The 22,930-nt window shown below is 33.8% G+C and overlaps 2 protein-coding genes across 5 annotated transcripts; one reads left to right on the top strand and one right to left on the bottom strand.

The window, feature by feature from the left end:
- Window positions 1-6: 6 nt before the first annotated feature.
- Window positions 7-13,304, top strand: LOC106080002 (T-complex protein 1 subunit theta-like). 2 transcript variants are annotated; one of them, XM_056033203.1, is made up of 16 exons: window positions 7-140; window positions 4,433-4,523; window positions 5,561-5,772; window positions 5,884-5,953; window positions 6,266-6,394; window positions 6,509-6,570; window positions 6,748-6,885; window positions 6,979-7,050; window positions 7,701-7,874; window positions 8,186-8,273; window positions 8,381-8,496; window positions 8,586-8,657; window positions 9,383-9,475; window positions 10,010-10,081; window positions 11,904-12,023; window positions 13,043-13,304. In XM_056033203.1, exons 1-16 carry the CDS (start codon window positions 81-83, stop codon window positions 13,106-13,108), a joined length of 1,635 nt encoding a protein of 544 aa, XP_055889178.1. In that variant the 5' UTR covers window positions 7-80; the 3' UTR covers window positions 13,109-13,304. The 2 variants fall into 2 exon arrangements, with proteins under 2 accessions (XP_055889178.1, XP_055889179.1); XM_056033204.1 differs by lacking the exon at window positions 7-140 and adding an exon at window positions 1,370-1,479.
- A 4,040-nt stretch (window positions 13,305-17,344) lies between these two features.
- Window positions 17,345-22,892, bottom strand: LOC106080004 (uncharacterized). 3 transcript variants are annotated; one of them, XM_056033207.1, is made up of 3 exons: window positions 22,712-22,892; window positions 18,895-19,067; window positions 17,345-17,660 (listed from the first exon to the last, which is right to left on the bottom strand). In XM_056033207.1, the coding sequence occupies exons 1-3, from the start codon at window positions 22,719-22,721 to the stop codon at window positions 17,526-17,528; spliced, it is 318 nt and encodes a 105-aa protein (XP_055889182.1). In that variant the 5' UTR covers window positions 22,722-22,892; the 3' UTR covers window positions 17,345-17,525. The 3 variants fall into 3 exon arrangements, with proteins under 3 accessions (XP_055889182.1, XP_055889184.1, XP_055889183.1); XM_056033209.1 differs by lacking the exon at window positions 22,712-22,892 and adding an exon at window positions 20,536-20,725; XM_056033208.1 differs by lacking the exon at window positions 22,712-22,892 and adding an exon at window positions 20,496-20,723.
- Between the last annotated feature and the right edge of the window lie 38 nt (window positions 22,893-22,930).

Raw genomic sequence — 22,930 nt, forward strand, 5'->3', positions numbered from 1 at the left:
TCACTGCTCGATGTCCTTGCACATGCGCTTTCAATCACTTGCGAAATAAGATTTGCATCTTGGGAACGACATCAACAAACATGGCGCTGCACGTACCACGAGCTCCGGGCTTTGCCCAAATGATGAAAGATGGTGCTAGGGTAAATAAACAATAATTTTACTATCTAGAATTATAATAGAAAGATTGTTTTATATACTTTCTTTTTCGTTGTTTATATATTTTTTCTTGAAAATGTAATTAATAGATCTAGAATAATAGCCGGTATGACTGGTAAAATCATGTCAGTCGCGTAATCAAATTAGCAACCACAATCCAGTCTTAGACATGATTCCAGATAAGATCTAAAATCTAATCAATCATCTATCTATAATCTACACTAAGACTAAGTCTAAGACTCAGATCTGCAGAATTTAGTAGAATCTAGAAATTATAGGTCTAGAGTGATTTAGAATATAGATTATAGATCTAGAGATCTATATTGCGCATTCTTCTAGATAGAATTAGAGAATGAGAATGCCAAGATTCTCAAAGTAGTCAAAGATTATTTATAGATTCTAGAAAAAAAAAGAAGTTTCTAGAATAATTACTTACTGTGTAACTAGCCCCTAGTCTAGTCTGTCACTAGTCACTCACTAGTGTCACTATTAAATTCTATTAGTCTATATAGTGACTATAAATTTCTAGTATTAAATTAGACTAGATTCTAGTCGGTAGAATTTTTAGATCTTCTAGTCTCTAGTGACTCTTGTCTAGTATTATTTTAAATATTATTTACTTAATTTAAATTTAGTATTATCTAGTTAAGTCTAATTGGGGTAGTCCGGTAGTAGACTTGATCAAGATAATTCTAGATTCTAGACTTTACTGATCTAGATACTTTTTAATTCTTACTCATATCACTCTAGAATACTCTAGATTAGTCTAGATCTAGAATTAGATTTAGAATCTAGTCTATACTACTCTCCCTCTATTACTATACTCTATTTCTATACTAGATCTCTAGTAACTAGTTTTTCCCAGCCTGGTGTTCATTGTGAATTGTGACAGTTACAAAGTGATCTTCTCTTCATGTTAGACTAACTCTTCCCTTCTGAGACTGAGGCTCTGTCTATTCCTGGACTTAAATCTAGATCTAGCAACTTATCTTGCGTCACACTTCTAGATGTAGAGATAGAGATGGCAGATCTATTTATCCTTTTAAATATCAATAATCATCCTATTTCCCCCTCTCTCTATTCAGTCAATACTGACAGTCACAATACAATACCTTCAAAACCTTATTATAGATAGAATGTAGATCTAGATTAGTTATAGATTCCAACTGACTCAAGAGATCTCTAGTAGTCTGAACATGTGAAGTTTTGTTTTCTCTGCAAAACAGTTCTGTTGGGCTGATTATGTTAAAATGTGAGGCTGTCATTAATGGGTAAAGACATAAAGAAAAATGTAATCCTGCAGCTTTTTGCATTTTTGAACAGGTCTCTAATATTATTAATAATTATTTTGTAGATATCCAAATTGTGTGTTGACTGTTGTAATATATTTTGTTTATTTAGAGTTGATTCAACTAAAAATTGAAAATAATTCAATAAAGTAGAAATCTGAATTTACTACAGTTTATAGGGAGGTGAAATAAAAAATGTATCTTTGAAAAAACAATTTTTCATAGTACATCATTAAAATACTTTAAAAGAACTTTCCAATGGTGTATAAATATGACTGTATGTTTAACAGAAAGTTATGATTTTTTTTTTGGTCTGTCGCCAAAATAAAAAATTAGGTAAGAAATAGAATATCTATCAACATGTCTTGAAGTTTTGCCTTTCACATTGAACATGCATTTACTTTGGCTTAGAAACACAACTGAATTCAGTTAATAGACAACAAAAAGTTTAAAAGTTGGAATTGAGTTGCCTAGACTATAGATCTATTTATAAAAAATGAAAATTAATAGTGGATCTAGTATTAGTAGTAAATATCTAGCTCACAAATCTGATTTCATTTATATTTATGAACTTCACTTGTTTAGAATGTAAATATTGATGAAATAAACAAATTATCAGGTCTAGAGCTTCAAGAAATGTCAGAGGGGTGTGGACAAAATGGCGGTGTTGTGATGGCAGAAAAGTACAAAATATTTTTAAAGTGGGATCAAAATCGCCTGAAACAATTTTTTTTCAAATGCGCTTTAAAATTCATTTGACGACGATAAATACGCAAAAACTATTTGAATATATCCAGAATATTAGGCCTTACATTGCCTCAAATGGTTATACACCGAGGACGAAATTTCCTTATCAAAAACTTAAAAAAAAACTGTAAAACCCATATCCCACAATGCTAACATATTTTCAAGTTTTTGAGCAATGCGACGAAGATATCGCGATAAAACTTGGTAGAATTATAGCCATGCATGATATCTAGCGTAAAAAAAAAAGAATCATGGGGCATTTTCCTGGACCCTGTATTGCTAAAAACAAAAAAAAAGGAGTATTTTTGATAATAAATTTTAAAATGATAAATAACTTTTAAAAAAAAAAGTAATTAAGCATTATATAGGCCTTTGTCTAAAGTAATCGATAACACAAGTTTAAAACTTGTCACATTTCATTCAAAAGTGTAATAAATTTGCAAGTGAGGCCTATGTTAAAAAAAAAAAAAAAGTCAAAATCGCAATCTCAACCTTTTCTGTCATTTTTTTTACTTCCGCACTTCCGGGTTTTGTCGCCTAGCTACAGTTAAGACTCTATTAAATGTATATTTCAACTACACTGAGTGTGCATTCTTAATGGTCAGTGTAGGCTTATTTGTACTTTTAGTTTTTGTCAGTGACATTAATTAGCCTAAGAAATGAGACTATTGACTAGAAAGTAAATAATTATGTGATTTTTAGTGTAGCTTCCTCACCCACCACCCAATATTGAAGAATCACTATTTCAGTAAGAAACTAATTCTAATTAACATTTGTAGCTTGAATATTGAGGTATTCAAAATTAGATTACTTGACTGTAATTTGACCAAAACAATAATGAATCATTCTCCTTCGATCTAAAGATCAAGATCGTCTTTGAAAATAATTGTATTGAATAATCCACGAAACAGATGTTTATACAATAATATATTAAAACAAAATTATAGTAATTTAGGAAGATCACTACAACATCATGTAAACAGATCCCTGAAGTTAGTCGCAATGTTGTTTTTTTTTACACCTGAACTTAATATTTAAACAACTAACGACACAAAAATCTAGGTTTTACTTTATTTTTAATTATAACTAATTGACAGTTTATACAATAAAATATTAAAACAAAATTATAGTAATTTAGTAAGATCACTACAACATCATGTAAACAGATCCCTGAAGTTAGTCTCAATGTTTTTTTTTTTTGTTTGTTTGTTTTGTTTGGTTTTTTTTACACCTGAACTTAATATTTAAAAAACTAATGACACAAAAATCTAGGTTTTACTTTATTTTTAATTATAACTTATTGACAGTTCATAGTTGTTATCCTATATGATATCAAAAAATAACCATCTATTAAGTCTGCATTAGTTGGTTTGTACTGATTATAGTTCTTACATTTTTAGTCTTAAGTCTATTTACCAATTTTATATAACCTTGTTTATCTGACCAGCAAGTTACTAGTACCAAAACGATTCCATTGTTGTCTATTAACTGAATTCAGTTGTGTTTCTAAGCCAAAGTAAATGCATGTTCAATGTGAAAGGCAAAACTTCAAGACATGTTGATAGATATTTTATTTCTTACCTAATTTTTTATTTTGGCGACAGACCAAAACTTGTAATAAAACTTGGCAAGACTTTTTTTTTATGCACTACATTATAAAAAGACTTTTTTTTTAATGTTGTATATCTGATGCAAGCACTCAATTAAAGGAAATAATAATTGATGATGTGTTTATTAACAGTTACAAAGCACACAAACAATGATTGCAACACAAGTTCCATCTGTCCTTTCCCACCTGAACCTTAAAACAGACCACCAAAAATACTTCCCAGTGTCGCTCCAGTTCCTTAATCTAGTTCCCTGGTGGCATGAAGGACGGCTCTTAGCTCCAGACATCGTAGACTCCCTATCTCTTGCTGCTCACTTAAGCGGAACTCAGCAATCCCTCTTGCTTGTATTAACATGCCATCTATTACTTGTGTTGAACTGTGCACTGTTGTGCACCATAAGCATTGGCACAGAAGCAGAATTATAACAATATATTTGAGCATAGAAATGGATACTTTTTATTGCTACCTGATATTATCAACCTTTAAAAAAATGTGCAGCTTTAAATAAAAAAAAATGTTTGCAAAATACTGCATAACTGGTTTGACTATAACAGTGTTAGTTCCTTATCATATAACCAAGATTTCCTTATAGATTTAGTCATAAACATTTTGTAATTCTTTACTCCTCAGCATTTCAGTGGTCTAGAAGAGGCAGTGTATAGAAACATAGATGCTTGTAGAGAATTAGCAAAGACAACTATTTCTGCTTTTGGCCCTCATGGTATATTTTTATTTATTCTCGAAAGTTAAATTTGGTTGGAACTTTTATTTAAAGGCCTTATTTTAATATTTTATTTTTCAATTTTGTTATATTGATTGAATGGGTAAGCTAAAAAAGAAATGTAACTTAGGATCTTTCTTATGCTAGGTCATTTATAGGCCTAATGTGAGGTCATTTATGGCAATGGTAAATCTCAACTTACTGAGTTAACCCTTTGACAACTAGAGTCGCCGCTACTGGTTGACAACTAGAGTCGCTCGCAATCGCCAATTTTGGGTTGTTTCGTTTACGCACGCACTGCTAGTTTTTTAAAAACTATTTATACCTTTACTAACTCTGACCTAGAAGAGCGATAGTGATACTATTTTTAGGTGTTTATTTTGTCTCTGCAGCATGTTAGAATGGATTTTTATGATTTTTTGAAAATTACGTTGTTGTTGTTTTTTTTTGCTAGCCTAGAAAATGGAACATATTTAGGCTTTAATAGAATAAGATTTTAATGGGAATATTAATGTTTAAGCTGTAGAATAAGGATATAATGATTGGGGTAAGTGTTTTAGAACCATTTAAAACCGATAGTAGTGAAAATAAATAAAAAATTGATGCTAGATCCAGTATTGAATATGTTAGATCTAGTGAAACGGGAGATTGGAAGGCAACTAAATATGACATGATATTTTAATGTTTTTGAGCTCTGTAGGCTTATTTATGACTTCAAACATGATACTTAACTCTAGGTCTATTTTTTCTATTATAAAAAGAAGGTTTTTGTTAACTTTTATTAGTTTTTTTTCTGTGAATTTATTCAAAAAATTGATTTTTTAAAATAGCTGATACAGAGTTATATCCCTTCTCTTAGGGATGGGGTAGATAGTTTCTTACAACTGCTTAGTGGTGAAATTGTTAATGTTAATAGGCAAGATTTTTTTTTTATTATTATTATTGAATATTGTTTGGTGAGACAGTAGCTCTTTAATTTATATATATTTTAAAAAAGAATTTAAAATAGGCCTCATTGTTGAGTTTGCATTTTTCAGGCCAAAACAAAATGGTGATTAATCATTTGGAAAAACTTTTTGTCACAAATGATGCTGCCACCATCTTGAGAGAGTTGGAAGTGGAGCATCCAGCAGCCAAAATTCTTGTCATGGCCTCCCAGCAACAAGAACAGGAATGTGGAGATGGAACCAATTTTGTTTTGGGCTTTGCTGGTGCTCTCTTAGAGAATGCTGAAGAACTGTTGAGAATGGTAAATAAAAAATTCATTTAAGCGGAGACACTTTTGTTTCTTAATATTTGTAATCCAATAACTCAGCTTCTAATTTGCAGTGTCTAAAAAAGTTTATCCTCTATTTTGTAGGGTCTATCTGTTGCTGAAGTAACAGAAGGTTATGAAATGGCTCTGAAGAAAGCTTTGAATATTTTGGAAGGTATATTGGTTTTGTTTAAGTTGGCCATTTTCATAATCCTCTAGTCTACAATAATTGAATTATTATATTTTAAAAATATTTTGATCTCATGATAGAAGGGACTTGCTTTTAAAAATATTAAAATTGAATTGTCTTATAACTAAATTAGGCATATTTTCATTTTCTCTGATTAATATGTTTTTTCTGACCTTGCATATATATATATATATATATATATATATATATATATATATATATAATAGTAATGATTCTGATGTTTTTCATCACCAAACCATTATCTAACTATCTGTTACTGTTGTTTTCTTCTAATAGGACTTTCTTTGGGTACAGTGAAAAATCTACGGAACAAAGAGGAAGTTTTACCCGCTGTGCGCTCAGCTGTCATGAGTAAACAGTATGGCAATGAGGATTTCTTGGCCAATGTCATCGCGGATGCATGCAGTAAGAATTCTTTTGCTGTCCAATTGAAGCATAACATGCCTTTTTCTTTCTAGTCCTTAGTGATGAACAATGTATTCACCTCATGCTCATGTTTCTACATTTTGTTCTTGACAGTTTCCATACTTCCAGAGAAAGTTAGTTTCAGTGTGGATAATATCAGAGTCTGCAAAATTTTGGTGAGTGTGTTTCAGTTCTATTGTCATTGTTGTGTGTTCATTGTTAATGCTATCATTTCGTCGACATTTTAGATATTGACGCTGTTACGCTTATTAGTGAGTATTGTAGGGGAAATTTTGCTTCAAACTTGGGCAAAAGGCTACTTGTTTAATCAGTTCACAATTTATCATCTGTAGGGCTCTGGAATTTTACAAAGCTCTGTAGTTTCTGGTATGGTGTTTAAACGTCTTGTGGAAGGGGATGTGACAAAAGTGGAGAAAGCCAAAATAGCTGTCTTCTCTTGTCCCCTGGATTCTATGCAAACAGAAACAAAGGTAATGTATATCACTGTATAACTACTGATTAGGAATTTCGGGTTTAGTAGCTTTTAGAGAATTTTTAACCTCATTATCTATTGGTATTGGCAGGGAACAGTTTTGATCAAAAATGCAGATGAACTTATGAGTTTTAGCAAAGGTGAAGAAAATTTGATGGAACAGGTAAGTACATTCCTACCTTTATTTTCATGCTGGTCAGTTTCATCCGTCTGTATTATTTTCTAACGAGATTAAAAGTTTCTCATGAATGATGTATCATTTTAATCATCTTGAAAACTGTATTATCCTGGATGAAATAGTTTTACAATAATGCATTATAATTATACATTACAATAATTCATATGAAACACATACTTGAGATCAGCTAATTGGTCCAGCTTTGAAGTTTTGAGGTAGTTTTTTTAGAATTGAAGAAAAGTGGTTTGTGTGTTTTGAAGTGTTGTTTGACAGTAACGAATTTTGCTTATATAGGCTAGTAAATACAAGAACAAACACTAGGCTTGTGGAGATCAATTTCAGAAATATTGTATATTATGACGCCATCCTGGCATTCTACTCTGACTTTTTTTTTTTTTTTTTTTTTTTTTTTAGCTTAAGCAAAGGGGTATAACTCTTGAAATACTTATCAGAATATTTTAAGTAGAGCTGGATTCACAGAGTTTTTGTATTTTATTAAACTTAAAACCACCTGATGAAACAATCCTGAACACTGGCCACCATTTCTGATCATGACTTTAAGTGTATGCTTAATATCTGATTTATTTTAAAGATCGAGAGTGTTGGTAGTTGAAGTTTTTTTTTTTTTATTTCAGCAAATCAAAGAGATAGCAGATGCTGGTGTGAATGTGGTAGTGACTGGTGGGAAGGTTGGAGACTTGGCTCTGCACTATGCCAACAAGTACAAACTTATGGTTGTTCGACTACTGTCTAAATGGGACTTGAGACGTCTTTGTAAATCCATCAATGCCACTGCTCTTCCCAAATTGGTAAACTTTTTTTTTGTGTGTAAAATGTTTTAGATGGTCCTTCAGATTTTGAAGGTAATTACACCTTAGCACAAATCTCCTGCAGAATGCTAGTGGGCAACAAGATAATTATTTAACCTATTAAGCACATTTTATTTTTTTGAAGCTTTAAATTTTCATGTGTACTTAATGAGATAAAATTACCTAGTGACCTATTGTGCAATCTGGTTAGTAGGTTTTTCATGCATTTCTGATCAGTTCGCTTTTTTTTATTTAATGTATTTCCTTTTTTATTTCATTTTTGTAATCACTTGTAATTTTACTGTTATCAGACTGCTCCAACAGCTGAAGAGTTAGGATACTGTGATAATGCCTATGTAGATGAAATTGGTGACACTCCAATTATAGTTTTTAAACAAGGTAAAGATTTAAGTTAAACTAAAACATTCCAGCACCTCCCAATAGAAAAGTGTATTAATTTAATGCAAAAGGTCATCATTAATTGTGTATGCACTTGTCTTCACCAGATAAGAAAGAAACACCAATAGCCACTATTGTGATAAGAGGCTCCACGGAAAACATCATGGATGACATTGAGAGGGCTATAGATGATGGGGTTAATACTTTCAAGGCATTAACTAAGGTCAGTGTTACGCCCAAATTATTGTGATTTACTGGTTTTTTTTTCATTCTGACAATGTATTTAAAAAGTTTTATTTGTGTGTTCTATAGGATAATAGAATTCTTCCGGGTGCTGGAGCAGTAGAAATTGAATTGGCTACACAGATTTCTACTTTTGGAGAGGTATGCTACAAGAGTTGTCTCTGTTGCTTACTTGTTACTGATCTATAAAAATATACATAGTTGTCAAATAATATTAGAATTGATTATTTATAGAATTTAGAGTGATAGGAATTTGAGCTGTTCCTTATAATCAATCATATATTAGTGCCAATCAAAACATGATTATTAATTGATAAAGAAATCATTTTTTAAAATGTCATTTTTAGGTGTTTTTTTTTTTTTTTTTTCATAGTTGTCTTTCGTAATGAACCCAGACATTTTTTTTCTATGACATACCATGGGCAAAATATGTGAGTGTGTGTAGGGAGCATTAATGAGCTGTGCATGAAATATTTTTTGGGGCAGGTTTGTGAAATTAACAGCCTTAAAAAATGTAACGGTGTGTGGGGCCTTGGTTGTAAATGCTTTTCACACCTTTACTTTCATGGGGCATTAATGTAATTTATATTACTCTGAAATGTGGATGCTTGGGTGACAGTCGGTCTCAGAACCAACAACATAAACAATAGCCTAGCTTTTTAGAACTTCATTTGTCACATTAACCGTAAATAGTTTTTAATGCGTAAGCACTTTTTTTTTTGTCAAAGAAAGGTATTAGTTTTATCAACGATACTCAGAAATGTTTGACTATTTGGGAAGTGAGAATGCTAATTGAGTAAAATATTTACACAAAAAAAAAGTCTCCAGGTTGCAAAATAAAAATGTTGAAAATATCTTCCTTACAGAGTCTTCCTGGTTTAGAACAGTATTCTGTGAAAAAATTTGCTGAGTCTTTGGAAATGGTACCAAAAGCTTTGGCTCAAAATGCAGGAATTAAGGTTGGTACTTTGGTTTGTGTCTGTGTCTTTAAACCAAAATATGGGAATGATTGAATTTGATTGTAACTGCAGTCAACAGCAAAGTGAAATTCCCATAGTTTCACGCTTAAGGCCAATGCCTGCTGGAGGATGTGACCTAAAAAGAAAGGCATGTCCTTTTGCTGGACGTCTGGTAAACCTTCCCATGACCCAAATAGCTGCATTTGATGTAAATTGATTGCTACTTATATGAATGTTTATGTAGACTAACTTAAGAGCTTAAAAAAGAAAGAGAAAAATTAGCCACATTTTTTACTGCTGTTTTCTGCTTTCCGTGGGCTAGAAGTGTCAGAAATCAAAGAGTCTTCATGTAAATAAGAATAGCCAATGCTGTTTAAAAACTTAAAATAATACAGAGAGTTGACTTGTGTATAGATGGTGGCTGAAAGTCATTAATTTAGATAGTCATTACAGTGGATCAATAATTTATTTCCTTATTCATTGATTTGGCATAGAATTATTTGAAACTGATCTTTTTGCTGTTTCTTGTTACAGGCAACAGATGCCATTAGTAAACTATATGCTGCTCATCATGAGAAGAAAGTCAATGCAGGCATTGATATTGAGGTATGTTTTCTATGACTGTGTTTACTGTGGTAAGGTTGTAGATCTAAATTGCAAATCTAATCTCATATATATGCATATGTATTATTCCAAAATATAAAAAAAATATATATAAAAAATTGAAGATTGAAATTCTTTTTTAAGCTAAACTAATTTTTATTTTAAAACTAGCCACATATGACTGCATCCTGCTGGCCTTTGTTAGTGTATTACGGATCTAGTTGTCAAACTTGGAGAAAGTTCCTTTCACATTTTTGTCTCAAAAAAAAAATATAGAATTTGAAAATGGGTTCACCTGTTCAGCTGACATATTCATATCAAATATAAACTACTGTGAAAACAGGTTTACCCGATTTATTAAAAACGTTAGGTTCTTTAATAGAGATAAATTTTACTTTTTTTTATTTTTGGGGTCCCCGGTTTTGGGAGGGACATTAAACCTACACTATGGTCTCCGCCATGATTTAATGAATATTTATGCCAAGTTTTTATTAAGATTGGTCAAACTGTTTTGATTTTTATTCGGGACATACACCTTACTTTGTGCTTCCTATTATAGATACACAGATTTTCTTTATCAGTTTATTAAAATTCAAATCATAAATTTAATTTAATTTAAAAAAGACATTAAAGTATTTTAAATTCTACTTTCAAAGTCACTCGAATCTCCTTGCTGCAGCCATTTCATTTTTCACGTGGGTCTACTTCAACGGCTTTTCCCATCTTTAAGCTAGCCTTTATAATTTTATCATGAACTACATGGTTTAGATCTAGCCTTTATAATTTTATCATGAACTACATGTTTTAGATCTAGCCTTTATAATTTTATCATGAACTACATGTTTTGGATCTAGCCTTTATAATTTTATCATGAACTACATGTTTTAGATCTAGCCTTTATAATTTTATCATGAACTACATGTTTTAGATCTAGCCTTAATAATTTTATCATGAACTACATGTTTTAGATCTAGCCTTTATAATTTTATCATGAACTACATGTTTTAGATCTAGCCTTTATAATTTTATCATGAACTACATGTTTTAGATCTAGCCTTTATAATTTTATCATGAACTACATGTTTTAGATCTAGCCTTTATAATTTTATCATGAACTACATGTTTTAGATCTAGCCTTTATAATTTTATCATGAACTGCATGTTTTAGATCTAGCCTTTATAATTTTATCATGAACTACATGTTTTAGATCTAGCCTTTATAATTTTATCATGAACTACATGTTTTAGATCTAGCCTTTATAATTTTATCATGAACTACATGTTTTAGATCTAGCCTTTATAATTTTATCATGAACTACATGTTTTAGATCTAGCCTTTATAATTTTATCATGAACTACATGTTTTAGATCTAGCCTTTATAATTTTATCATGAACTACATGTTTTAGATCTAGCCTTTATAATTTTATCATGAACTACATGTTTTAGATCTAGCCTTTATAATTTTATCATGAACTACATGTTTTAGATCTAGCCTTTATAATTTTATCATGAACTACATGTTTTAGATCTAGCCTTTATAATTTTATCATGAACTACATGTTTTAGATCTAGCCTTTATAATTTTATCATGAACTACATGTTTTAGATCTAGCCTTTATAATTTTATCATGAACTACATGTTTTAGATCTAGCCTTTATAATTTTATCATGAACTACATGTTTTGGATCATTCTCTGAAATGAACATTTAGAGTAGTTTTCTAGAATCATGTTTTTTTGCTTGATCCAAGAGTGTTTGCTGAGTTTTTCTATAATGGTTTGAGTATTTGCCATGTTTTAAAATAAGTGTCTTCTGTGTTCTAGGCTGAAAGTGCTGCAGTCATGGATGCTGCTGAAGCTAAAATATTTGATCTGTACATAACCAAATACTGGGGTTTGAAATTCGCCACATCCGCTGCCTGCACTGTACTTCGTGTAGATCAGGTAATAAAATTTATCTTTATAGTGCACTAAGTAGAGCTGGGGATGTTTTCATTCACTTTGGGTTATAAGACCCATTATCTGGGTTGTAATACAAAATACTGACATGTTAAAACTTTGTTATATCAAACTTCCCTGGACTGCCTGCATTAATTACAACTATCATGTTTACCATATTGCCAATAAAATCTTGTTAACGGGCTGTCAGTACTTTGGCTTATCTTTCACATTTTTTAAAATAAAACCTTTGCCTAATGGGAAAAGTGTTGAATGCTATTATCAGCTGCAGAAATGCATTTTCCTGATGTCTACAGCACACACTTCCTTTTAGTAAAAAGAGAGTCGATCAATTGAATGGTAGATACTCAAAATGTGATAGGTATTCAGGACACATTTATTTTATTGGGCCTGTTTTTGGTCAGAAAAAAGACATCTTTAGAGTGGTGGTATGGCACTTAGAAGGAATTTGAGTAACTGGAATGAGAATGATTGGTAGAATCATGTTGGCAGAAACATATTGAAATGTCCTGCAAGAGAAGTGTTTTTCTTGCATAAATGGTTACAAGGTGTGGAGCAAGTGAAAAGGCATCTCTAAAATTTGTATTTAAAATGTTTGTTAAATTTACAATCTAGATTTATTACTTTGCTTATGTCCTGTTAGTTGTTTTCATGTTTCTGTCCCACCTCATGCTCACTCTCTAAATGTCACTGTAATGCCATTGCTCTAGCACAGCGGTTCTCAACCTTTTATGATCGGCGACCCCTTTTTACAATCCCCCACTCTTCAGCGACCCCCACCACACACATACAGCAATAGAAGAATAGACAATAACAATTTTTTACAATTAATAATTTTCGATGGTCTTAAGCGACCCCTGGCAAATTGTCAATCGACCCCCAAGGGAGTCGCGACCCACACGTTGAGAACCCCTGCTCTAGCACATCCTTGAACTTTTTCTCTCCTCAACGTTTGATTGCTCACGTCCTTCATTTGGTGCTGAAAGTCTTTGCTTGTGTTTCAGATTATTATGGCCAAGAGAGCTGGCGGACCAAAAGCTAAACAAAATAAAGACTGGGATGAAGATTAGAGTTTGTTCTGTATTTAAATTTACCAACACAGATCTTACTGGGAGCTATCATATACTGACTATGGAAGCATTAGCCCATTGAATGTTTGTTGTGTTTGAACATGCTTGAATTTCTTTTTTTTAAACTTGATAAACGTTTCATGTGTGAATCTTTTCATAGTTTCTTTTTATAATAAAATTTTATTTAAAAACAAAAGGTGGATTAATTTTTTTTTTTTGTCTAGACAGGTTCATTGACATAGCTTTCTTATCTTATTACAGATGTTCCTTGAAAGAGAATTATTTCCTAATATTATTTGATACTTAACTCTTCTTAATGGTTTCTCTCTGGTGTGCTCTAAATAGCTTCTTTGAAAGTATCCCAGATTTCCTCTGATTTAGTTAGAGGTTGCTGTAAGCAACTTTAAAAGGGAAAAGTGCTAAGCCTTGGCTGAAGAAATTCCTTGCTCATATAGAGTTGGTCCTTCATATTACATAATGACTTTTGTCATCCACTGGAGGCTGAGGTATTTTCTTTTATGTGGCTTGTGAGGCATACTAAAAAAGTTAAGCTGCACACTGCAACTTAATCCTGCTGGAGCTTGTGTGGGTTGCCTTAATTGTTTTTCTCTGGCACTTTTTTGAAGTTGTAATTATAAAATAGATGTCAGAATAACAGACAAGATTCAAAACCTGTATTTAGATTATTTTAGTTAGGCTACTTATTAATACAAGGGTCTAAACTTGTATCTAGATAGGTCACATCTCAAGAACTGCTCAGTGGTTTCCAGATTAGGCAGTTCTCCATATAGTTTGCAAGTGTAGGGTTAGGGTTATCCAGTTAGTCCACATCACATGTGTAATACTACAAGGGTCAAAGCTTTTATTTTGATACGCCACTAAGTTGCAATACTAAGAGGGTCAAAACTGAAATTTAGATAGGTCACATCCCAAGGGTAAAAAATTCAACTTGTAGGCCTACATTATTATTGATAAAGTGCATCAACATACAATTGGTAAAGTGAATGTTAAATGCCAGACTTTTTCCTTGTGTAGTGTTTGCAAATTCCTCCTTTGAAAGAGCTTTATTGATGTTCATAGTACCATACTAATTAAGTGCTGGTTTCTGAAAGTGGTGTCGATATTGAAGAAAGAGAAGTAAAAAGACAAGTGTCCAAATGAATTTATTTCAGACAATTACTATTTATACTATATTATAGTCTAAGCCTAAATATACCAACATAGGTACTGTAGTGTCAGTTCACTATTAAAATTATTTGTAAATACAAACAATTGGTCTCTAAAGATTAATAGTCATAAAAGATGTAGAATATGATTAAATTTGTTTTATTGCATGTTTCATATGCACATTTTCTCTAAAGAAATGTCAGTGTACACATAATTTCATTACCAGTACATAAACAGTTAATAAGAAATAAACTTTACATATAACAGATTTTTAATGGAGCTTTTTCTTTAACACTAAGGAGCAGCCCTGCCAAAACAGGCTTATTTAAGGAAAAGAACTTTGCACTTACAATTATATATATATATATATATATTGTTATAACTCCGCCATGCACACCGACATCTAAGCTAGAAGGTGCGCACTGTGATAAATTAGACTAAAAAGGATGTCAACATTAGGAAGAGAGGAGAACGATTTCCGCCCAAGTTGAGAGCCGAAGTGAAAAGACTGTGCCTAAGAAAGATGATGTTTTATGAACTTGTGATGTCGTGTAAATAAAGATATATGTGCCTCGTTGAGTTACCTCACTTAAGTTATTACAATTGGTGTCAGAAGTGGGATTATAGGCTACTCAACGAGAGGAGGTAGGCTTTGATTACAATGACATATTTGAAGCTATTACATCAGCTCTCAATTAAAGAGATAAGACAAGAGCTTCGTCTGCAGCAAGCTCTGATCAATGAAGAAGAAGATCCGGAGACCAACACATTTGAAATTGAACTTGGGATTGTTGAGTTCATTGGCAAGATCCAGGACTTTGTGGATGCATTTGATGAACAACTGAACATGATTGGGAACAAGATGGGAAACATGAGCAGGAATATAATGTTGAACAAAGTAGATGAAAGTGCATTACAAGTAGAAAGCTAAATAGACCAAAGTGATAAAATTGTGTCGCAAGCAAAAGGAGGAATAAACTTGTTAGGGAAGGAGCAGTTGCCTGGTCAGGACTGTGGCTGCACAAACAGTGGTGATGGAGGCGCTGGGGATTGGAGCGCTGTCTGTGACTGTGTTGTGGGCAAGTCTGGAGGGGATGACTTTCATGTCGAGAAAAGTGACAACGATTGCTGCGGCGATCTCAATGGGATATACAGAATTGAAAGAAAAGAAACAAATGAAGAAACTAGAGAAGTCTGTTATGAGCCTGAAACTTTTGTTCCTGGTATACCTGCAACGAGCCGGGCAGATTAAGACAACGTTGGGTCTGTGTCCAAGCTGGCTGCTTTGGACCTTAAAGACATCTGTTTATCTGTCAGTACCTTTGATAAGAACTCAAACCATGAAAGCCTCAAGACCGTTTCTAATTCCTTGCCTTGGATGTCGTCGTGTGAAATTGCGAATACGGGCTCCAACAATGGCCGAGGCAGAAACAACGAATTTGACTTTGGCAGCGGCATAAGAGAGAACTCCATACTTGGCAACTGCATCCAGGCGATTGACATGAACTGTATATGCGGCGTCCTGCGGGGACAGTGCCCATGCCAAGAAACCCAGCTATAAGATCTGAACTTGACAGAAATGTGTATTTCTGCCCACATCAGTGAGAGTGACTTGAACGGTGGTGAATTAATCCCAGCGAAACCTGATGTTGTGGTGGATGAACATTACAAGGATGCTTCATGGGCATACCTTACAGTTGAAGCTGAGAAAGACTATGTGCTTGAAACCATGGCTAGCTGTGGGCCTACAACTGTGTCACGACACGTCCATGGAAAATGTCCGCTGACTCAGCATCTTAGAACAACAACCCTGGAATCTACGGTGATCGCCACAACATCCATTTGTGTTAGGTGGCTGGCTGGCTCCACTAACTCTCCATGTGTCAGCTGGCTGGCATCAGCGACTATCGTCATGAGGTCGAAGCAGCGACCACGATATCGCCTCAAGCGTAGACTGGCCAACTGGAAAAAGAGGAAGCAACGACCACAAGAAACTCTGCAGATGGCTTTGTGGGCAACAGGCACCCTAACGTCTGTGGTTCCCACCGATCGACCTCCACCTTAACTGTCAAAGCTCCTTTGAACTGTTTCTTTTCGGGACGAAAAGCTCTAAGAAGGGGGCAATGTTATAACTCCGCCATGCGCACCGACATCTAAGCTAGAAGGTGCGCACTGTGATAAATTAGACTAAAAAGGATGTCAACATTAGGAAGAGAGGAGAACGATTTCCGCCCAAGTTGAGAGCCAAAGTGAAAAGACTGTGCCTAAGAAAGATGATGTTTTATGAACTTGTGATGTCGTGTAAATGTAGATATATGTGCCTCGTTGAGTTGCCTCACTTAAGTTATTACAATATCAATAATGTAGATATTTCCCTTAATCAATATCAAACAAAATAATTAATTTACCAATTGGTTAATATTCTAATCAATTTATTTTTTGTTTAGGTGGTTATGTACAATAAATAATCATTTAAAGTTTCAACTAGATCTGAGAAATGGTGTGGTGGAAAATAAACGTGTGAAATTAATTGAATTATCCAAGGTGACAAAACCCTACATAATACTGAAGGTATAATTACCCTTGTTGATATCAAACAAAATATTAATTACCAGTAATTAGTTGACTAATTGGTTAATTTTTTTTTTATTGATTCATGTTTTGTTTAAGCCAATGAATAATTGTGCAAAGTTTCAACTTGATCAGAGAATGGGTGTGAGAAATAATGTGTCCACCCTTTTACCAGACCGACAGGCAAACAAGAGTAAGTTGATATAAGCTTTGTCAAAAATATTGCAAAGACACAATTCTAACCTTCACCACAACCAAAACAGCATGTTTTCTCTCAAGTCGTTTTAGAGTTCTAAATCTTAAAAAGACAATTTGGTCAATCAGGTTCTGACATTTTAATTAGATCATAGCACTGAGACCAAGGAATGATAAAGTCCTCTCGTAATATGATTGTATGTGTCAACCTGCTGGAACATGGAAATCCATTAGGTTACCTCATGATAAGGGTGTATCTGTCCTGAAGATCCACAAGGCCAACTCATGATAAAAGTGTATCTGTCCTGAAGATCCACTTCGTCACCTATGTTGGCAGGTCAGCCTTAAAACTCCTTTAGATCGACACAAGGTTGTGTCAGTCCTGAAATGCCGTCAGGTCACAGGTCACTCCTCCTACATCGGTCCATCCTAAAACTCTGGTGCAAGACTGATCTGAAATGCCATATAACAGTTAATCTTTTGGCTAGTGCCCTGTAGCTGTATTCTCCTTAACAACAATTTTATCATCAACTTTGACTCTCCTGTGCAACATTGTATCATACGGTTGCATGACAACCCCTTTATAAAACCACTCTTGACGCTCGGGTGGAATTTTCAACTGGAAACAAAAACAAAGGGAAAAAAGTTAATTGTTTTATAAAATTCTTTGTTACAAATGACAGCTACCTGCGTTATGAAATGGACAAGACAAAAAGGTAAGCCTTATTGAGGGACTAAGTGGCATAAGCCAGTCGGCTGCCTATCAAGAGGGACTTGAGTTCAAATCCCAACTCGAGATGAGTTGTGTTTGAGGAAGCAGCACGGAGACCTCCTTCCAGATACCCCCTTCTCCCAAAGGTCCACAAAAAAAGGGATTGGATTTGATCGCAACGAGCAAGCATAAAAGTTGCAATTTAAAAAAAATATATTATTACTATAATAGTTATGAATGAACTAGCAGCACAGGCAGGTGTCACTGAGTGTACTTCTGGAATGAAAATGATCAGCAAGTGAATCATTAGAGATATGACCAAAAACATGCTCAAAGCGACTGGTGACAGGCTCGTAGTGCTTCTGTGACCTTCCAGAAGCTTTCCAGATCCTTATATAAGCCAGATAGAGAAAGTACTATATGTCAGTTCAGTAAGGCTCAGTACAGTATTAAAAAAACCACAATTATACAGTGTAACTTGTAAACAATATGAAATTGTTATTATGTATAGTAAATAAAATTACATGTAAGTCAACAATATAACTTTCATATAGTATATAGTAACAAGGAAACTCATTTTTAACATTTCAGCAAATCTGAAATCTTGTCGCTGCCATGAACCTCCAATCAATGCACCTTCTTTTAACTAATTTTACTAATTAGTGAACTATATGAATTTTATCTTGACTAAAAAAGTCTCAATATTGTGATATTAATGTACTTTTTTTAATCAACAAGAAACAAAAATTACTGTTTTGTGGATGGAGGGCTAGTTTGTCAGCTGATGAAGAATTTTCCCATTCAGACCTGGCAATCTACGGGGCAGGTGAAATAAAGGTCATCTGTTTCTGTAGTCCACAGTTAATGAGGGCGCTATGTGGCCAGCACAACAACCAACGGACTTAACTTTTCCCCAACTAATGTCAGGTACTCATTAGAACTGGGAGAACTAGAAAATCCAGAAATTCAAAATGCCAGTCTTCACCGGGATTTCAACCCATGACCCTTCCTGCTGCCTTCCCTCGGGTTGTAAATTAGCTTACACTCTGACGGGAAATCCGAAACATGTAAAACAAACATTTCCGCTGTTACATTTACTAAAAAAAAATCCCTTATACTAAAACAAAATAAGTAACTTTACCCGTTTTTCCATGTCTTGTTTTAAAATAGAAACTTTGGTGGTTAAAGGAAACTCCACTCTAACTATTGAATAGGTGCCATGCTGGGGATGTTGGAGTATTAATTCTACTGGCACATAGCCCGGAACCTCTTGATGGTTTGATGCACTGTCATAGTCATCCATAGCGTCTTTCTCTAGAGTAAATATAAAATAAATAAAAATATTTAATAGCATCAAGGCACTTTTTCGTCTAAGTAAATCATCAAAGTTATGAACAAGAAATAACAATTGATCACAGATAATAAAATAATAATTAAAATGATAACTTTGATATATACAGTCTATATTAACAACTATACAGTCTATATTAACAACTATACAGTCTATATTAACAACTATACAGTCTATATTAACAACTATACAGTCTATATTAACAACTATACAGTCTATATTAACAACTAAGTTAATCTAGAGTTACAGCAAAAGCCAAAATCTAATAAAATACTCAGAAAGACACAAAGATAAAGGCACATTCCTCATTCCATATGCTAGAAAGGACAAATTTGTACTAATGCTCCTTCTTCCCTAGTTCTAGTGCTATTAGAGCATGCAATGGGTTGCCTGGGCCAGCCAGGAAAAACAGTGACTAGGCAGAATTTAAGTCATTGGTTAACAAGCATGACTAGATGCATAATACAGGACATAATCATCTTTTTTTTTTAAGCAGCGTCTGTATTATATAAGATATAAGGTACAACACAACACTTCTAGTAACCCAAACTCTTTGGTTAACATGCATGATTAGATGCATGACACATAGGACATAATCATATTTTTTTTTTGTAAGTAATGTCTGTATTATACAAGATATAAGGTACAACACAACACTTCTAGTAACCCAAACTCTTTGGTTAACATGCATGACTAGATGCATGACACATAGGACATAATCATCTTTTTTTTTTGTAAGTAATGTCTGTATTATATATAAGATATAAGGTACAACACTTCTAGTAACCCAAACTCTTTTTACATCCTTTCAAGTACAGGCAAATACTTCAGTCACAGCTGTTTAGTATGTAGATTGGGAACCACTGATGTAGCTTGATGAAAAAAAATCTAATTTAAAAAGTATTTAAAAATATGTTTTTCTTATTTTATTAACATTCTTGTGTATTCTTTTAAAGACCTCTTTTTATATGTTGGTAAATTACTAAATTTATTTAGTTCATTCCCCACCTCCCTTTTCATCCATTTCAGGACATCGCAATAAAAGGAAACTTTAAGAAGAAATATTTCTTCACCATAGGCCTATAGAATAGAGTATTATAGAGCTAGACGGATTGGGGGGAATCATCTGATAATCATGCTATCAACCCCCCGGTCAAATGTCTTTAAAAGAATTAGAAATCCATCTTCCGATACTAATCATACAAAAATAGATTATAGATATAGATTATCATGATTGGACTACTATAATCAGACATTATTATTTTTTTAAAAAAGGCAGTTGCTGTAATTGTTATATGTATCTTATCTATTAGTAATATTAGTATTATCTATCTATCAGTTATTCAGTATGAGTATCACAGACCAGAGCACGCAAACTTAGTCAAACTAACCGCAAAGAAATCTGGTTTCTAATACAATCTTGTTGCTTACTCAGCCACACTTGTCACTGTGTAGTGTTAACAAAACGTTTTGTCATACCAACACATTTATTAGATTATACAAAGTTGAGTCGACAATGACTGAAACAGTGAAAGCTGTTAGAATTTAGATCTAGATCTACATCAAGATTTTTAGATCTCTAGTCTGGTCAGATCAGAAAGGAGTTTACTAATTTAAGTGTTCTCCAAAGAGAAACGAGCACCAAAAATAAAAAATGCGAAGCGTTGTTCAACGTTGTTCTGCGTGTTGCTTTATCATGTCCAAAAGTGTGAGCGCATTCAAAGATCTAGAGATCTAGTAAAAAAAATATTTTTGAAACTCGGCGGAAAATGTATCTCTAGATCTATTTAAATATTTCGTTTTTTTAGCATCCTCCAATGGATTGACCCGTCACCACACACTTTTCAGCTCTTTAATTAGTTTAATTCTGGATTTTATTTCTAAATAGATCTATAGGCCTAGCACTTTTGATTAGTTTTCATAAGACTAGCAAGGTACAGCAATAGCAATAGACACCGCAATGACCGCATACATTTTTTAGACAACCACTTTCAGAGCTAAAGGGGGAAAAGGCATTCTGGGGGTTGGGGGGGGGGGATAATCATTTATTTGACCCCTTTTGAATGCCCCTGCTTCCACACTACATTCATTATAGCTTAGGCTGTGAATTATAGAATCACCCAAAACACCATCAAACTTTAGCAGATGAGTGGACTAGGAGATGCAGGTCTTAGAAAGAAAGTGGGCTTGAAGCAAGACGTATATATCAGTCACAACTACTGAACTAGTCAGGCTTTGGATTGGGACCAGGGGCGTAGCTAGGAATTTTACATTGTTTGGGGGGCCCAGGGGACGTGACCTCTTTGGGGGCCCCTGCATTTTGTGTAATATTTAATTAAAAAACACTCAATGGGTTGACTGAGCTAGCCAGGAAAACCAGTGACTTGGCAGAATTTAAGTCATTGGTTAATATGCATGACTAAATGCATGACGCGTAGGACGTAATCATCTTCTTTTTTGAAGTAACGTCTGTATTATATAAGATTTGGCCCCCCCCCCTTTCAAGTGGGGGATTTTCAAATTCTCCCCATCCTCCCCACACCCTAGCTACGCCACTGATTGGAACCCCCAAGGGCACAAGACAAGAGGAAGACAGACAAGAACATGGCGAAGTATTGTACTAAATCAGGGGTTCTCAACCTGTGGGTCGCGACCCCTTTGGGGGTCGATTGACGATTTACCAGGGGTCGCCTAAGACCATCAAAATGTGGAAAGTTATTGTCTACTCTTCTATTGCTGTAGGTGGGGGTTGCGGCAGAGTGGGGGATTGTAAAAAAGGGTCGCCGAGCTTAAAGGTTGAGAACCGCTGTACTAATTGAAGCTGAGAGGACAGGAAAGAGTGGGGAAGTAACTCTATGACTAGCAAGAGACTGGGGAGTGGCATGTTTATTTTTACTGAGGCCCTATATATTATTATCTTATCTTATCTTATATAATACAGACGTTACTTCAAAAAAGAAGATGATTACGTCCTACGCGTCATGCATTTAGTCATGCATATTAACCAATGACTTAAATTCTGCCAAGTCACTGGTTTTCCTGGCTAGCTCAGGCAACCCATTCCATGCTCTAATAGCACTAGGGAAGAAGGAGTATTTGTACAAATTTGTCCTAGCATATGGGACGAGGAATGTGCCTTTATCTTTGTGTCTTTCAGACACTATTATTGGTCCGATTAGCAACATAAGAAGGTGATGACGCTGACAATTTTGAAGTTAGTTGGCAATGTAAGTTAATAAGTGATCTGTTGCTTAGATTAACGACCAACAGTGATAAGGTCAAGCCAGGGTTCCTGATATAACATTTTAATATGGTTGCTTTATTATTGGTTTGGAAGCAGTAGACGCCTAAATCGTCAATGATTCAAAGTTTTACACAATATCAATACCCATGAATATATTATACACATCAATGAAAAATAGTATTTAACAATAATATGGTCAGATGACCTTTTTTTTTAATAGTAAGGTGACTTCGGGTCTAAATATAAAGTATCAGAATTGACAGGATTTAGATCTACTTCATGTTGACGTCATGATTTACAATCTCTATCAATAACGTTTTAAAGAAAACAACGTACGCTTAAACTGAGGATAAGAACATTTACCTTGTGACATTCCTTAAATCATAGCTAGATCTATATATTCTGTGAATTGCAAAGCGAAAATATAGTTTCTCCAGACGTAAAATGCCACATAACAAATAGGCCTAAATGTTTAAATGTTATGGTATTATTCAATAATTATTGTCAAGTCTAGTAAGAAAATTCGCACAATGAAAATCGGAAATTCCCCAAAGGATTTTAAAAAATAATGAAGTGAATCGG

This window comes from Biomphalaria glabrata, chromosome 6 (assembly GCF_947242115.1).
Source record: "Biomphalaria glabrata chromosome 6, xgBioGlab47.1, whole genome shotgun sequence".
Lineage (NCBI taxonomy): Eukaryota > Metazoa > Mollusca > Gastropoda > Planorbidae > Biomphalaria > Biomphalaria glabrata.

What these genes read in the sequence shown, in the direction of transcription:
- LOC106080004 (XM_056033207.1), bottom strand. An exon ending in AACAAGACATGGAAAAACGG is followed by an intron (nt 17,661 to 18,894) that starts GTAAAGTTACTT and finishes TTTTGTTTCCAG; the next exon opens with TTGAAAATTCCACCCGAGCG.
- LOC106080002 (XM_056033203.1), top strand. Translation starts at nt 81, where the DNA reads ATGGCGCTGCACGTACCACGAGCTCCGGGCTTTGCCCAAATGATGAAA. An exon ending in TGATGAAAGATGGTGCTAGG is followed by an intron (nt 141 to 4,432) that starts GTAAATAAACAA and finishes TTTACTCCTCAG; the next exon opens with CATTTCAGTGGTCTAGAAGA. An exon ending in CTGAAGAACTGTTGAGAATG is followed by an intron (nt 5,773 to 5,883) that starts GTAAATAAAAAA and finishes TCTATTTTGTAG; the next exon opens with GGTCTATCTGTTGCTGAAGT.